General features: G+C 45.1%; 1 protein-coding gene across 4 annotated transcripts in view; it reads left to right on the top strand.

Annotated features, from left to right (window-relative positions):
* The window catches only part of Caln1 (calneuron 1), a 449,719-nt gene that overhangs the window by 422,340 nt on the left and 11,647 nt on the right, over positions 1–15,732 (top strand). For all 4 annotated transcript variants that reach the window (XM_036171756.1, XM_036171759.1, XM_036171757.1 and 1 more), the window contains one exon: positions 11,898–12,054. In XM_036171756.1, coding sequence (XP_036027649.1) covers positions 11,898–12,054 — 157 coding nt within the window. The remainder of the gene's footprint in view (positions 1–11,897; positions 12,055–15,732) is intronic.

Below are 15,732 nucleotides of genomic sequence, written 5' to 3'. Positions count from 1 at the left end.
GGTAAAGGCCACTCATGGCTCTTTCAGAGAATCTGAGTTCAGTTCTTAGCACACACATCAGGAAAGCACAGGTTCCTGTACCCAGCTTGTAGGACTCTGTTGCCCTCGACTGGCCTGTGCGCGCGCACGCGCGCGCGCACACACACACACACACACACACACACACACACACACAGAGAGAGAGAGAGAGAGAGAGAGAGAGAGAGAGAGAGAGAGAGAGAGAGAAACATTGGTGAAAATAAAATCAAACCTTTTTTTAAAGAGGGACTAGAGAAATGGCATGCTGGTTAAAAGCTTGCACTTCACTTGCAATGGACCTGACTTCAGTTCCCAGCACACACATATTGGGTGGTGCACAACCACCTGTAACTCCTGCTCCAAGGGATCCAATGCCCTCTTCTGGACTCTAAGGACTCATACACACACACACACACACACACACACACACACACACACACACTGTGCAACACACACATATAAATAAAAAGTTAAACGAAGCTGAATGATCTATGTGGTGGGGAGAGCAAAAAAGAAATGTACCATCCAGAACACAGACACGAAAATTATTAGGGAAGAGACAGAATATGTGGAAGCGCAGGATAGACAGCTCATCAAGACTAATTTGTGTTCCAGAGGAGAAACCAAGCAAGAACAAAGGGGAAGCAGTTGTCGAAATGGAGTTGAGGAAGCACGCAGGAGGCAGAACACAATGTTGGTATAAAAATGAAAAATTCTGGCTCAACTCAAGCCCAGATTAATGCAGAAACATATGTCTAACTGTGGCACAGACACTGTGTGTGTTTTTAAATCTCAAGGGTGGAGAAAGATCCCTACTGGTGCTGGAAAATGGAAAAAGGATATTGAAAGAAAACTTGGGTCAACCACCCAACCCCCAAAAGAAGGAACTAGAAAACTCAGCTCAGCATTCTTTGAGTGTGCATCTTGTGTATGTGCACAAGTATGTGCACTCTACTAACCCTGCTGTATCCTCACCCCCGGCTCAGGTATCAAGGAAGGGGACATCTGTGCAATCCTAGGATGTTATGCTAAACCAAAGTTTCTGTCACCAGAGAATGAAGAAAGGTATTGTAGGGGCTGGAGAGATGACTCGAGGTTAAGCACGCTGGTTGCTCTCCCAGAGGACCCAGGTTTGGTTCCCAGAATTCATTTGGTGGCTCACAGCTGTTTGTAAGTCCAGTCCAGGATCTGACGCCCTCTTTTGGCCTTTCTGGGTATTGCATGCACATGATACATTGACATACATGTAGATAACACACCCATATAATTTTTAAAAAAATCATAGTATTATTTTTAAAGATACTGTGAAAGATATAATCTCTTGGGCCAGAAAAATAGCTCAGGGAGTAAAGTCACATGTCATTGATCCTGGTGACCTGAGCTCCATATCCAGGAGCCATGAAGGAGAGAACCAGTTCCTCCAGGTTGTGTTCTGAACTCCTCGAGTGTGCCCTGGCTCCTGTGCATGCATGCACACAAACACACTAACTCACTAACTTAATTAATGAGTAGAAGTAACAAAATTTTTAAAATAATTATAAGATCTCTCGGAATGCTTCCTTAGCAGCTGTTTTACAAAGTTCTTTAGCAGATGATATCATGATAGTTATGTATGCAGAAATGGGACAGTCCCAGACAAATGGAAGTGAGGAATGAAATCCATTCACTATCTTGAAGTCGCAGCCCATGGGTATAAACTATGTCACCAAATTCAGTGCAGAATCAGTATTTCTTCTGCAAAAAGATACTCAGGGTATGTTTTGGGGTGGGAAGTATTATTTTGAGACAGGGTGGCACTGCGTAGCCCTGACTGCTCTGGAATTTGCTATGTAGACCAGGCTAGCTTCAAACTCATAGAGATCCACCTGTAAGCGCCTCAGTCTCCTGAATGGTGGGATTAAAGGCATGTACCACCATGACCAGCTACCAGAAATGTCGAGTTACACTCAGGGACGGAGGTGCACTAAGGAGGAAGTCTGGAAGTGAAAGGAGTTTAATTTCACATCTCACATGGGGAAGAGAAAGAAGCAATTCCATTTTTTTTTCTGCATTTGAGCTTAAGAAATTGCTAGTTACGTCATATAACTGATAACCAGGAAGAGGTCTCCTAGTTTAATCAAAATAAATCCAGTCATAGACATTTTGTACAAAAAGAAAAAGGAAGCTGTAAGGATCAGAAAATCTGGAAAGCAGGAAATAAAATATCAAAATGGAGCCATGCATGCATATATTAACATAATATATTAACATATGGAAATGGCGTGTGTGTCCACTATTGGGAAGCAGAGACTATAAGTCTAATTTTTTAAAAATGTATTTAGTTTCCATTTTAAATTCAAATATATTATATCACTTCCTCCCTTCCTTTTCTTCCTTCCAGCCTCTCCTGTTTCCCACACCCCTACCCACCATGCTGTCAGATTGATAACCTTTCCTCTATTTTTATTACATATGCATTTGTGTGTGTGTGTGTGTGTGTGTGTGTGTGTGTGTGTGTGTGTGTGTGTGTATTTATGTGGACAAATATATAAATTCTACTACTGGGTCCATTTTTGGTTTTGTGGTTATGTTATGGTTTCAGAGCTGACCACTCTGTATTGGATAACCAGTCAGGAGGCTCATCCCTGGGAGAGGTTAATTTTTCCTCTCTAGCCAGGTATTGGTTTGGTTGTAGACAAATTTCTAAATGGTCTTATTAAATAAAAAAAACACAGAGCCAAATCTAGGGGTGAAGGCCTTAGAGAGATCAGGGAAATAGGGAAAGCCTCCAGCCAACCTTACCTCACCAACTCTGCAGCTTTCAAATGTGAGCTACTTCCTGTCTTACCCACACCTTTATTGCCTTGCTGTTCTGCTCTCTCATTGGCTATCTTAGCCCAGCTACCTCACTTCCCTATCACTGTCTGTCTGTACAGACCTCCAGGTCTCTATGGTTGGTGCTGGGATTAAAGGCATGTGTCACCATGCTTGGCTCTGTTCCCTAGTGTGGCCTTGAGCACACAGAGAACCTGCTTGATAAGTGATAGGATTAAGGACGTGTGCTGCCTGACTTTTCTTTGTTTTTTGGAGCTGAGAATCGAACCCCCAGGCCTTGCGCTTGCCTAGCAAGCACTCTACCACTGAGGTAAATCCCCAACCCCAACAAATTCCTGGATTTTTTTTAAGATTTATTTATTTATTATATATACAATGTTCTTCCTGCAAGTATGCCTGTAGGCCAGAAGAGGGCACCAGATCTCATTATAGATGGTTGTGAGTCACCATGTGGTTGCTGGGAATTGAACTCAGGACCTCTGGAAGAACAGCCAGTGCTCTTAACCGCTGGGCCATCTCTCCAGCCTGACTTCTTGTTTACTTAAAATGGCTAGCCTTTCCCCTTGATCTCCAGGCAAGCTTTATTAAAGCACAAATAAAATATCACCATATTTCAGCACAAATAAAATATCATCACAATTATTTGCCTGCAGCATTTTGTCTAAGGTTAAGACCCCGCGAGATCTCCCAGATGTCACATTAACATGTGTCTTGATATTGTTATTGTTCAGGTCTTGTCTATGCAGAGAGAAAGACACAGCAGACTTCCTCATATCCTGACTCCTATTGTCTTTCACACCCCTCTCCTAAGATGTTCCTTGTGCCCTAGATGCAGGAGCTGTGCTGCAGATGCATCCATTGGGGCTGGGATTCCCACAATCCATTGATCTCTTCAGTGTGCCCAGCTGTGGTTTTCTGTGATGCTCTCCATTTGCTATAAAGAAGCTTCTTGGATGAGGGGTGGTAGCTACACTTATCTGTGTATAGGATAAGATTTAGAACATTTTCTGGAACTATACCAGTCTAGCAATGTGGTAGTAGTAGATTATCTTCTAAGATCCATGACCTTCCTAGGCCTGGGTAGTACACTAAGTTTCTAGTACCAGGCACAACTCTTCTATTGAGTGGGCCCTAAGTCCACTTAGACAACTGTTGGTTACCGCCAGCATGTGAGAGCCACTATTGCCCCTTGGTGAATTTATTGCCATGCTGGTCATTGTTGTGGTCCCTAGGTGTCACAGCTGGATAGGACTTTTAACTGCTTCCCTCCCTTAGCAACTTGCATAATACTTTCTGGTAGTCTGGAAGGTAGACTGCAGGAAGGTGGTTTCAGATTAGATCCGGCTGGAATAATCTGAGCCCCGTGTCCTAAGCAGATAAGATCCCCTGTCACCCAGGCTGGCCTCAGACTCATGTGTAACTAAGGGTGACCTTGCATTTCTGACCATCCCAGGGCCTGGCATTAGAGTTGGGTGCTGGGGAAACATGGTTTACATGGTACTAGGGATAGACCCAAGGATTCCATGCATGCTAGACAAGCACTCTACCGAGTGAGCTGCAGCCACACCCAGATCCGTATGCTTTTACATGAACACTGTTCCGCTTCCTAGATCTATGCCTGTAAAACACAAGGTTAGGAGCCAGAAGAGGGACAACCTCAGGTGTCGCTCTTCAGGTACCATCTACTTTTGTGTCACTGCCTGGGACTTGTTGAGCAGGCAAGCTTGACTGTAACCAAATCACACAGAAAGAAAACAGCATGCCTGTACCGATGTCAGAGTCAAATTTTGCAAAACAGCCTAAGATATTTCAAGAAACATTTAGATATTGTGTGTTGTATCAAAGACATGTCCTGAACATTCTGTGGTGGAGGTTGCTTCACCTGTTTGACCTTGGTGACCTCTAAATGCCTCTCCAGGCATCTTCCGGCGCCACACACTCTTCTCTGGGGTTGTCATCCTTCAGGCGACTTTTATTGTCAACCTAACACAAATGACTTCCAAATCCATATCATTAGCCTGTCATGTCTACACTCCATCTCCTAGTTAATGTGCTGGGACTGTCACTCCAGGTGCTCCAGGGAACACACCCGAAGTTTAACTTGTCACCTCTCTCTAAGTCAGACACAGAGAATGAGAGCTGAGGGTGTGCAGGAAAGCATGATCAGGCTTTGGTCATTACCTGAAAGTAAAAGGGAGAAGAAAGGGGAGCAGGGTGTGTGTGGGGTGGGGGGAGCCGGAGAGATGGCTCAGCGGTTGAGAGCACTGGAAGCTTTTACAGAAGACCAGAGTTTGTTTCCCAGCACCCATGCCTGGTGCCTCACAGCCACCTGTAACTCAAGCCACGGGAGACCTAATGCCCTCTTCTGGATTCTGTGGGTACCCATACAACATGTGATACACACACACACACACACACACACACACACACACACACACACTCACTAATGATGATACTGATATCTTCAAAGGAAAAAAAAAAGGAAAGTTACACTTTTCTAAATGATTTCAAAACGTAGGCCAAGCACGCTGCTAAGGATGCTCTGAGAACAACTGTGTGGAGGAAGGACTCTGGGATGCTGAGTCTCACTAAGGAGATAATTATTCATCTCATTTCCTCAGCATGGCTTCAGGGGAACCAGCTTTCCTTGAGGATGGACTCCCGGCCAGGTGATTGACAGGTTTATTTTATTTTAGGTGTTTCAAGACAGGGTATTTCTGTGTAACAGCCGTGGCTGTCCTGGAACTCACTCTGTAGACCAGGCTGGCCTCGAATTCACAGAGATCTGCCTGGCTCTGCCTCCTAAGTACTGGGATTAAAGGCATGCGCCACCACTACCCTGCTTGGATTGGCTCTTAAGAAAGGATACAGTGCCGGGCAGTGGTGGTGCGTGCCTTTAATCCAGCACTCAGGAGGCAGAGCCAGGTGGATCTTTGTGAGTTTGAGGCCAGCTTGGACTACAGAGTAAGTTCCAGGAAAGGCACAAAAGCTCCTCAGAGAAACCCTGTCTCAAAAAAAAGAAAGAAAGAAAGAAAGAAAGAAAGAAAGAAAGAAAGAAAGAAAGAAAGAAAGAAAGAAAGAAAGGATACAGTAGTGTGTAATGATTTGGATAGCTTCAAAATAAAGACTCTAGTCAGGGTCAGAAGTAGATTTCATTTTCTGTAATTAGTTGTGTATATGTGTATGCACTTGAGTGCAGTACCAGCAGAGGACAGAAGAGGGCATCCAATCCCCTGCAGCTGCAGTTACAGGCAGTTGTGAGCCTCCTCACAGGGGTGCTCTGTAAGTGTAGTGTGTACTGGTTAACAGCTGAGCCTTTCCCCCAGCATCCAGATCTCATTCTTTTGACCAGAAAGACGTTTTTCCTACTGGAACTCACCAAAACCCAGATTCTGCTACTTTTGTTTGTTTGTTTGTTTGTTTTTTGTTTTGTTTTTTGAGACAGGGTTTCTCTGTGTAGCTTTGTGCCTTTCCTGGAACTCACTCTGTAGACCAGGCTGGCCTTGAACTCACAAGTTTACAGTTTTTGACAAATCGTGTAATTAAAAATAAGGGTGTCGGAAGGAAAGATTATAATTTTGTGGCTGCATAGTATAACTAGTTAAATTAGTATAAATTAGCTTTATAGAGATTGTACTGTAATGGAAAATTTCTTAGATGTCCAAAAAATGCATATGTAAGGGCCATATTCCCTATGATCCACTAAACAGTACACAATTACCTCAAAACTAGAAGAGAGAAATATATAAAATTATGAGAGATAGGGCATAAGTGGAATTTTTGTTAAATTTCATATTGCCTCAAACTTGTTATGTAGGCCGGGTGGTGGTGGCGCACGCCTTTAATCCCAGCACTTGGGAGGCAAAGCCAGGCGGATCTCTGTGAGTTTGAGGCCAGCCTGGTCTACAGAGCGAGATCCAGATCCAGGAAAGGCGCAAAGCTACACAGAGAAACCCTGTCTGGGGGGTGGGGTGGGACTTGCTATGTAGCCAAGGATGACTTTGAACTTCGGATCCTCTTGCCTTGCCTTCCCAGTGCTGGGATTATGGGCATAGACCACCTCCCATGATTTATGTGGTGCCAAAATAGAACCCAGGGCTTGGTGTACGCTAGGTAAGGACTCAACCAACTGTGCCATATCCACAGCCACTATGGTATAGTCCATCCTGAAAGAAATTTTAAAATGTGGGTCTACTGTGCATAATTGCATGCTAAAAATAATGAGACGCTTGTGGATAGTTCTCCAAAATAGTATAAAATTCTAAAAGTAACTCAAGAAAACTATGAAAGCTGGGTTGGTGGGTCATCATGGGAGAAATACCTATTGGTGCCATATTCCCATTTCATAGCGATTTCTTTCAAAACTTTAAGAGACAAGTGGTACCCTAGCAATATAGATGACATATGGGAATTTGCTCAACTAAGTTTGTTTAGGTGTTAGTACCTTATGTTAGACAGTCATGTGTCACTATGACAAAATAGTCAAGGGAAACTGTTGTGAACAGGAGGTTCTGTCTGAGCTTAAGGTTAAAGATGTTTCAGTCCGTGGTTCCCTGAGTCTGTCAATATGAGCTTGAGGTGAAGTTGGAGGAGAACAGTAGATGAATATTGCTTACCTCATGATGGCCAGGAGAGAGAGAGAGAAGAAATGAGAGACAGAGAGAGATAGAGTCAAAGACAAACAGAGGGAAACAAAGGTAAATACAGACACACAGAACAAGAAACAGAGAAGGAGATGGGAAGACAGAGAGAGGGAGGGAGGGAGGGAGGGTGGGGCACATAGATTGAAAGAAAAAAGAAACATACACACACACAGAAGAGAGTCTAAGGTCTTGAAAGACACACTCTCAGTGACCTACAAAGCTGGACCCACCTCCTAAAGGCCCATTCAGCTGTGGACTCATTAATGGATGAAGCCATTAACGAAGCCAGCACCTCCATGATCCAGGCTGTTCTCAACATCACCAGCAGCTAGGGACCAAGTCTTCTACCCATTGCCACTGGGGAACATTTGATCTACAAAGCCACAGTATATTTTGTTTGTTTGTTTGTTTGTTTTTCTAGACAGGATTTTTCTCTGCAGCCCTGTCTGTCCTGGAACTCACAGAGATCTGCCTGCCTCTGCCTCCCCAGTGTTGGGATTAAAGGTGTGTACCACCACTGTCTAGCTTGTCACAGTATATTGTGATGATGATAATCCCAGCACTAGGGCAGCAGAGGCAGGCAGATCTCTGTGAGTTCAAGACCAGCCTGGTCCAGGACAGCCAGGGCTATACAGAAAATCCTTGTCTCAAAAAAAAAAAAAAAAAAAAAAAAAAAAAAAAAAATTCAAACAGCCAAAACAATGGAGGCAGGGAACCTGTATCTCTATTTCCCTTCTGTTAGCCTCTAGTCAATCTTTTCACCTAGTTTCTGGTGGGTGGGTTTTTTGTTGTTGTTGTTGTTGTTGTTGTTTGAGCTGAGGATTGAACCCAGGGCCTTGTGCTTGCTAGGCAAGCACTCTACCACTGAGCTAAATCCCTGGCCCCTCACCTAGTTTCTGAAGAGATGGAGTGCTGCCTGAAAAAATACTATACCACCTTAAGAGCTTTCTGCCATTCAGCAAGCTCTTAAGGTGGTATAGTATTTTTTCAGGCAGCACTCCATCTCTTATTATTGGTCTTCCAAGTAGCAGTGACTCACTCTTCCCCCCAAAGAATCTATTTGACATCAACACTATTCACTTCTGACCATGGCAGAGGATCTGTTCTGACTTTATTATGTTGCCCTGATAAAAACGCTCTGACCAAAAGCAACTTGGATAGGAAAGGGTTAATCTGGCTTATACTTCCAGGACACTGTCACTCACCGAGGAGTCAGGGCAGGAATCTGGAAGCAGAAGTCATAGAGTGCTACCTCCTGGGGCTTACTCACAGGCTCATGCTTAACTAGCTTTCTTATACATCCCAGGGCTACCTAGACATGGAATGGTATCACCTACACACACACACACACACACACACACACACACACACACACACACATACACACATTATCATCATCATCATCATCATCACCATCATCATCATCACTATCATCGTCACCATCATCATCATCATCACCATCATCATCATCACCATCACCACCATCATCATCACCATCATCAATTAACAATCAAGACAATCTCACAGACCCATCTTATCTGGACCATCCCTTCATGGAGACTCCCTTCTCGGGTGACTCTAGGCTGCATCAAGTTGACAGTTAACACCTAACTAGGCCAGGATCCCCATTTTTGTGTCAGAATCATTCTCCTCTGTGTTCTTTGTGCCTCATCCCTGCACATGGGTTACACTCCTCGTTTATCCAATATCCAATGTGAAGAGACACTGTACCTCGCTTTGTGACAAATTCACTCTCAGGGTCATTAAACTATAATGCAGACCACACATCCGATGTATGAATGCCCATCTTTTGCTCAGACTCATACAGGGCTTCCGACTTGAATCATCTCCATTTTCCCAGCAAGTTTCAGTAGCTCAATTTAATTTCTGAGAACGAGGTGCAAACTTCTCAAATGCTTGAAAAGACAGGAAGGAGAGAAAAATGTGCAGGATTTGGCTTTCACTGTCTGTGTGGACTCCTTCCATCATGGGCTTCCATGTTCCCCCTGGGTGTGATGGTTAATCTTGACCGTCAGCTGTCAGCTCCATAGGACCTAGAATCACACGGGACACACACGCGCCTCTGGAGCATGTCTGGGAGGAAGTTTCCAGATGAGGTTAGCTGATGGAGGTAAATCCATCTTACATCCCACAGGCTGAGGTCATGGACTGAATACAAAGGACAAAGTGATGAGCATCCCCATTCGTTTCCCTGCTTCCTGATACAAAGTAACTGGTTGCCTCCAGTTCCCTAGGCGGCCATGCCTTCCTCACCTTGGCAGACTGTACCGTTTTGAACTGTGAGCTCAAATACACCAGTGCTTCCTTGCGTTGCTCTGCTGGGTGTTTTGCTGTAGCAATGAGAAAAATAACGAATCTACCATTGTGGTGATACTGTGTCTCCCAATATATTGTGAACACTAATAAACTTATCTGGGGTCAGAAAACAGAACAGCCACTAGATAGACATAGAGGCCAGAAAATGGTGGCACACACACCATTTCAATCCTAGCATTCTGGAGGCAGAGATTCATCCGGATCTCTGTGAGTTCAAAGCCACACTGGAAACAGCCAGGTATGGTGACTCACGCCTTTAATCCCAGGAAGTGATGGCAGGAAGCAGAAAGGTATATAAGGTGTGAAAACCAGGAACTAGAGTCTGGTTAAGCTTTTAGGCTTTTAGCAACAGTTCAGCTGAGATCCATTTGGATGAGGACCCAGAGGCTTCCAGTCTGAGGAAACAGGATTAGCTGAGAAGTTGTCAAGGTGAGGTAGCTGTGGCTTGTCTGCTTCTCTGATCTTCCATTGTTCACCCCAATACCTGGCTCCAGGTTTGTTTTTATTAATAAGACCTTTTAAGATTCACATTACATACCATATTAGTCATCTTCCATCACTGTGGTAAAATCCCTTCTGTGGAGGAGAGACTGACTGATTGATACAGGCCCGAGTTTTGGAAAGGCAAGAAGAGCATGGTGCTGCCTCTCACTTGGCCCTGATGAAGGCCTTCAGGTAGATTCTATCACAATGGCAGGAGAGATCACACGAGAAGATAGGCAGTCAGATGATGATTTGGAGTCAGGCTTTACAACAGTTACACTCATAGGGCTGGGAGGATTGCTCAGTGGTTAAAGTACTTGCCATGTAAGTGTGAAGGCCAGCCTTCAGAGCCTCAGAACCCATGGGAATGCTCAGTTGCCATAGTGACCCACCTGTAACTCTGACTTGGGGATGTGGAGACAGAGCATCTAGCAAGCTGGCTAGAGGGACTAGCCCTGTTGGCAAGCTCTGAGTTTGACTGAGAGATTCTGCCTCAGTGAATTAGGTGGAAAAGCAATGGAGGATGATTCCAGACATCAACATCAGGCCTCCACATGCGTGTGCACCCATGTATATATGCACATGTGCACACACATACACGAACTCATATGTGTGCATCCATGAACATGTGAGCATACACACACACACACACACACACACACACACACACACACACACACACAGACAGAGACAGAGACAGAGAAACTAGAAAACTAAGCCCTGTCTTGGAACTGAGGCACCTTGCTGGAACAACATTTTCAGTCTCCTAACCAGCCACCAGGTCCCATCTCTTTTTAAAAAAATATTTATTTATTATCTGTGTATGTGTGTGGTCCTGAATATATGTGTACCATGTGTGTGCATGTGTGCTCTCAGAGACCAGAAGAGAGAGTCTGATCCTCTCTATATTGTGTGCTGCCCAATATGGATGTTGGGAACCAAACTCAGGTCCTCTGGACAAACAGAAAGTGTTCTTAACTACAGAGCAATCTCTCTAGCCCCATGTCTCGCTCTGAAAGTTTCCTCCATCTCAATACCTTAACACCGAGCATGAGGCTTCCAAAACGATAAGTATTGGAGGGATGGTGGGGAGGGAAACCACATTCAACCCACAACAGACATGTATAAGTTCACACTCGAAGCAAAATTGGACTTGCTGGTTCCTTCGGAAATGATGAAAAAGACTGAAACATATGCATTGTCCAAAGTGGAAACACAAGATGAAAATGACTGGTTTCTTGCAAGATGATAGGGTTTTGGGAAACATATGCAGTGTCTAAAGTATGGCACCATACTATAGTACATGAAATGCGGAGGGTTGACAGCAGATGGCTGGTTGATGATCAATCCAACTCGCAAGTGGCTTTTCACTCTTTCTGTCCTAAACCAAGGAGGATATATTTCACTCATTTTGTCCCCAATAAGAGCGCGCATATGCTCAGAGCTGAGCTTGGGGGAGGGGCACCGGACGGACCGGCAGGGACTGCTCATCTGGTATCCCGAAACTTGGTTTCTTAAGGAGCTTTTGGGCAGGCTGACAGCAACCCAGCTGAGCTCCCTCTCCTGTTTTCAGAGTCCTCTTCCTGTTCTTTGTCTCCACAGTTTGACATGCAGAGAGTCACTCTGGAAGAACTGAAGCACATCCTGTACCACGCCTTCCGGGATCACTTGACGATGAAGGACATTGAGAACATCATTATCAATGAGGAGGAGAGCTTGAACGAGACCTCGGGGAACTGCCAGACAGAGTTTGAAGGAGGTGGGTGCACCTGCCTGGGTGCCGTCCCCAGGGCCTCCACATGCCCTACAGTTAGTTACCAATCTTCAGGACGAGACGCAGCCTTGCCCCAAGGCTTAAAAAGTCAGGGCCAAGTTAACAGGTCAGCTTAGGGAAGACACGGTGGTTGACTTCCACCTTATGTTTTTGTTCTCGCTTTTTCCTCCTTTCATTTTTCTTCTGTGCGCAGAGGTTGGGGTCATGTACACATGTGTGTGCAGGTGCATGGGAATGGAATACAAATGCCTGTAACTGTGGAAACCGGAAGTCGACGCTAGGCATCTTCCCCTCTTGAGTTCTATTTTTGTGAGGCAGGGTCTCTCGCTGAACCTGGAGCTCACTATTTCAGTGTGGTTGGCTGCCCGGTGAGTTCCCAGAGCCCACCTCTTTCTGCCTCCCCAGTGCTGGAGTTACAGACCTGTAATACTGTGACTATGTGACTGCTAGGGATCACAACTCAGGTCCTCATACTTATACAGTAGCCACCTTAAGCCAACACAGAGCCATCACCCTACCCCCTCTTCCTCCTCTTCCTCGTCTTCCTCCTCTTCCTCCTCTTCCTCCTCTTCCTCCCCTTCTTCTTCTCCTTCTTCTTCTCCTTCTCCTTCTTCTTCTCCTCGTTCTCCTTCTCCTCCTTCTCCTTCCTCCTTCTTCCTCCTCCTGCTCCTCCTCATTCTTCTTCTCCTTCTTCTTTCTCCTTCCCCTTCCTCTTCTTCTTCCTCTCCTCCTCCTATCCTCCTTCTTCTCCTTCCCCTTCTCCTCCCGCTCCTCCTCCTCCTCCTCCTCCTCCTCCTCCTCCTCCTCCTCCTTTTTTGTTAGATTTTGTTGTTGCTATTTGGCATTTCTATGAGATATAGCCTAGGCTACACTTAAACTCATTCAAACACAAGAGCCCCATGCCTCAATCTCTAGAGTTCTCAGATTACAGCACATACCACCCTATAGGGCTCAAACTTCAAGTTTCAGAAGATCTTGTATGGACCTTGTCCTTCCTGGGATCATTCTGAGTCTGGGGCTGGCTGAGTAGGTTTGTGGCAATTTGTCTTTTTGCTCATTGGAGGCTAGCTGCCTCAGGGATCGTGGAAGGAGCCTGCCGAATCTGTCAGCAAACTTGGACCAAGTTCATTGGCTAATTGAATGACCTTGGGCGAGCTGTGTAACTCCTCTGTGTCCCTCATCTACATATGTCAGGAGAATTACATCTGCTTCACAGAATCCCTGGGAAAGGAGAAGCTCTGGGCTTCTCAGATGCATTGACCAGAAAGAGCTCAAAGAGCCAAAGGGCTAACAGAAAAAAATGCATCATCTGAACCCAAAGAAGAGATACAAGGAAGGGTCAAGTTTTCTTGGGCTCATGAAAAAAAATTATGAGTGTGTGGGGGGGGAAGGCTTATCTCCTAGTCATTCAAGAATTCCTGGGAAGCTAAATAATTCTATCCCTTTTCCAGACTTTGAAAATCAACTGTTTCGGGGGCTGGAGAGGTGGCCCAGTGGCTACGAACACATAGGGTTCTTGCAAAGGACCCAAGTTTGGGTCCCAACACCCACATCAGTCACATCACGACCACCTGTACTTCCAGCTCTAGTGGATCCAATGCCCTCCTATAGACTCTGAGGGCACCTGCACTCCCATCTCTCTCTCTCTCTCTCTCTCTCTCTCTCTCTCTCTCTCTCTCTCTCTCTCACACACACACACACACACACACACATACACACACACACACTCTCTCTCTCTCTCTCTCTCACACACACACACACACACACAAACATATACACACACACACACACTCTCTCTCTCTCTCTCTCTCAACTAAAAAAATTAATTTAGAAGAAAATAGCTGTGCTAATGAATAGAGGGAAATTGACATGCTGTCATTACATTAAAATACCATAGTTAGCCATCAGCAGATTTCTTTTAAATACTCGGTGCTGAGACTTCTTAGAGGTTAATTCATTAATGAATTAATAGTACTTTTGCAGTACTGAGGTGGGAGGGTGAACCTGAGGTCCCATGCGTGCTAGGCAAGTGCTTTTCCACTGAGCTACACACTCTCGGCTCTCCTTTCCCTTTGTTTAATGTTAATTTAGTGTGTGTGTGTGTGTGTGTGTGTGTGTGTGTGTGTGTGTGTGTGTACAGGTGGGAGTTGGGTGGGATGGCACATACAAAGTGTTGAACATGCAGAGTTGGAGGACAGCTTATGCATACACACACACACACACACACACACACACACACACACACACACATCTGTCCTTCTGCCACATGAGACTCAGAAATGCAGCTCAGGTTGTCAGCTTTGGCGGCAAGCACCTTCACCCACTGAGACATCTCTCTGACCCATCCCTTTACTTTTTGAGACAGGGTCTTGTTAAGCTGCCCAGGATGGCAGGAAGTTCACTATAGTTCAGGGATGCCTTAAACTTGAGAACTGCCTGCCTCCCCCTCCCTAGCAGCTGATATTACCATTTGTACTACCAGACTCCATTTACTCTATTTTTTTTAAGTTTATGTATATATGTGTATGCTTGTATGTGTGAAGGTGTGTGTGTGTGTGTGTGTGTGTGTGTGTGTGTGTGTGTGTGTGTGCATGCATATAGATCTGTGGAGGCCAGGGTAAACCTTGGCTATTGTTACAATAGAATTCACCTTAGTTTTTGAGACAGGGTCTCTTACATTCACATGGAACTCATCAATTCAGCTAGGTGAGTCACAGGGATCCTCCTGTCTCTGCCTGCCCAGTGCTAACATTACAAGAATGTGCCATAACGGTTAACTTTTATTTTTTAAAGTATATGATCTATAGTTCTATATCTATATCTATCTATAGTTAAAGGTCCTCATTATGTAGGCCTAATTGGCCTGTAGACCAGGCTGGCCTTGGATTTATAGTGATCTGCCTCCTGAATGCCAGAATTAAAGGCAAGTGCCACCATTATCCCCAGCTTAGTGTCTGTCTGTCTGTCTCTCTCTCTGTGTCTCTGTGTCTCTGTGTCTGTGTGTGTGTGTGTGTGTGTGTGTGTGTGTGTGTGTGTGTGTATGCTATCTGTGTTTGGGTGTCCATCAGGCATGGGGGGGGGATGTGCACCACGGAGACACGGAGTTGTGCATGCGCATGTGTGTATGTGGAAGCCAGATAGTGACATCATGTGACTATCCACCTTATGTTCTGAGTCAGAGTCTCTTATGAAGTTCATCCATTCAGCCACCCTGGCTGGCAAGCAACCCCAGAGATCCTGCTGTGTCTCTCTTCAACACTGGGATGGCAGACGCGTGCTGCCATGCTTGGCTTTTGACGTGAAGTCTTAGGGGATCTGAATTCAGGGCTTCATGCTCCCTAAGCATGCACTTTTCTGACCATGCCATCTCCCCAGTCCCCTGGTTTCTTCATTTGTCACTATAGGTCCTTTGCTGGAGCCATTTCAAAAGGTCCCTAGGAAGGAGCATTCCATTATTGTTTTCCATTTTCTATCTCACTGCCTGTGAAAGCATGTTATATCTGGAAGTCAAGTCGAGAAGAACAGCAAGACTGTGTGAGCGTGAGCCTCTGAAGACACATGGTCCCTACACACTAACAGGAGTCCCTCCCTTTTAGAATTTCCCTATACATTCTAATAATGGGTGCAGGAAAGGGAAGTAAAGTAAAATTCACCACCTGGGTG

This window comes from Onychomys torridus, chromosome 22, assembly GCF_903995425.1.
Source record: "Onychomys torridus chromosome 22, mOncTor1.1, whole genome shotgun sequence".
In the NCBI taxonomy this organism is placed as follows: Eukaryota; Metazoa; Chordata; class Mammalia; order Rodentia; family Cricetidae; genus Onychomys; species Onychomys torridus.
The sequence above is the reverse complement of the archived record's forward strand: the minus strand, read 5'-3'. Positions and strand labels throughout refer to the sequence as shown.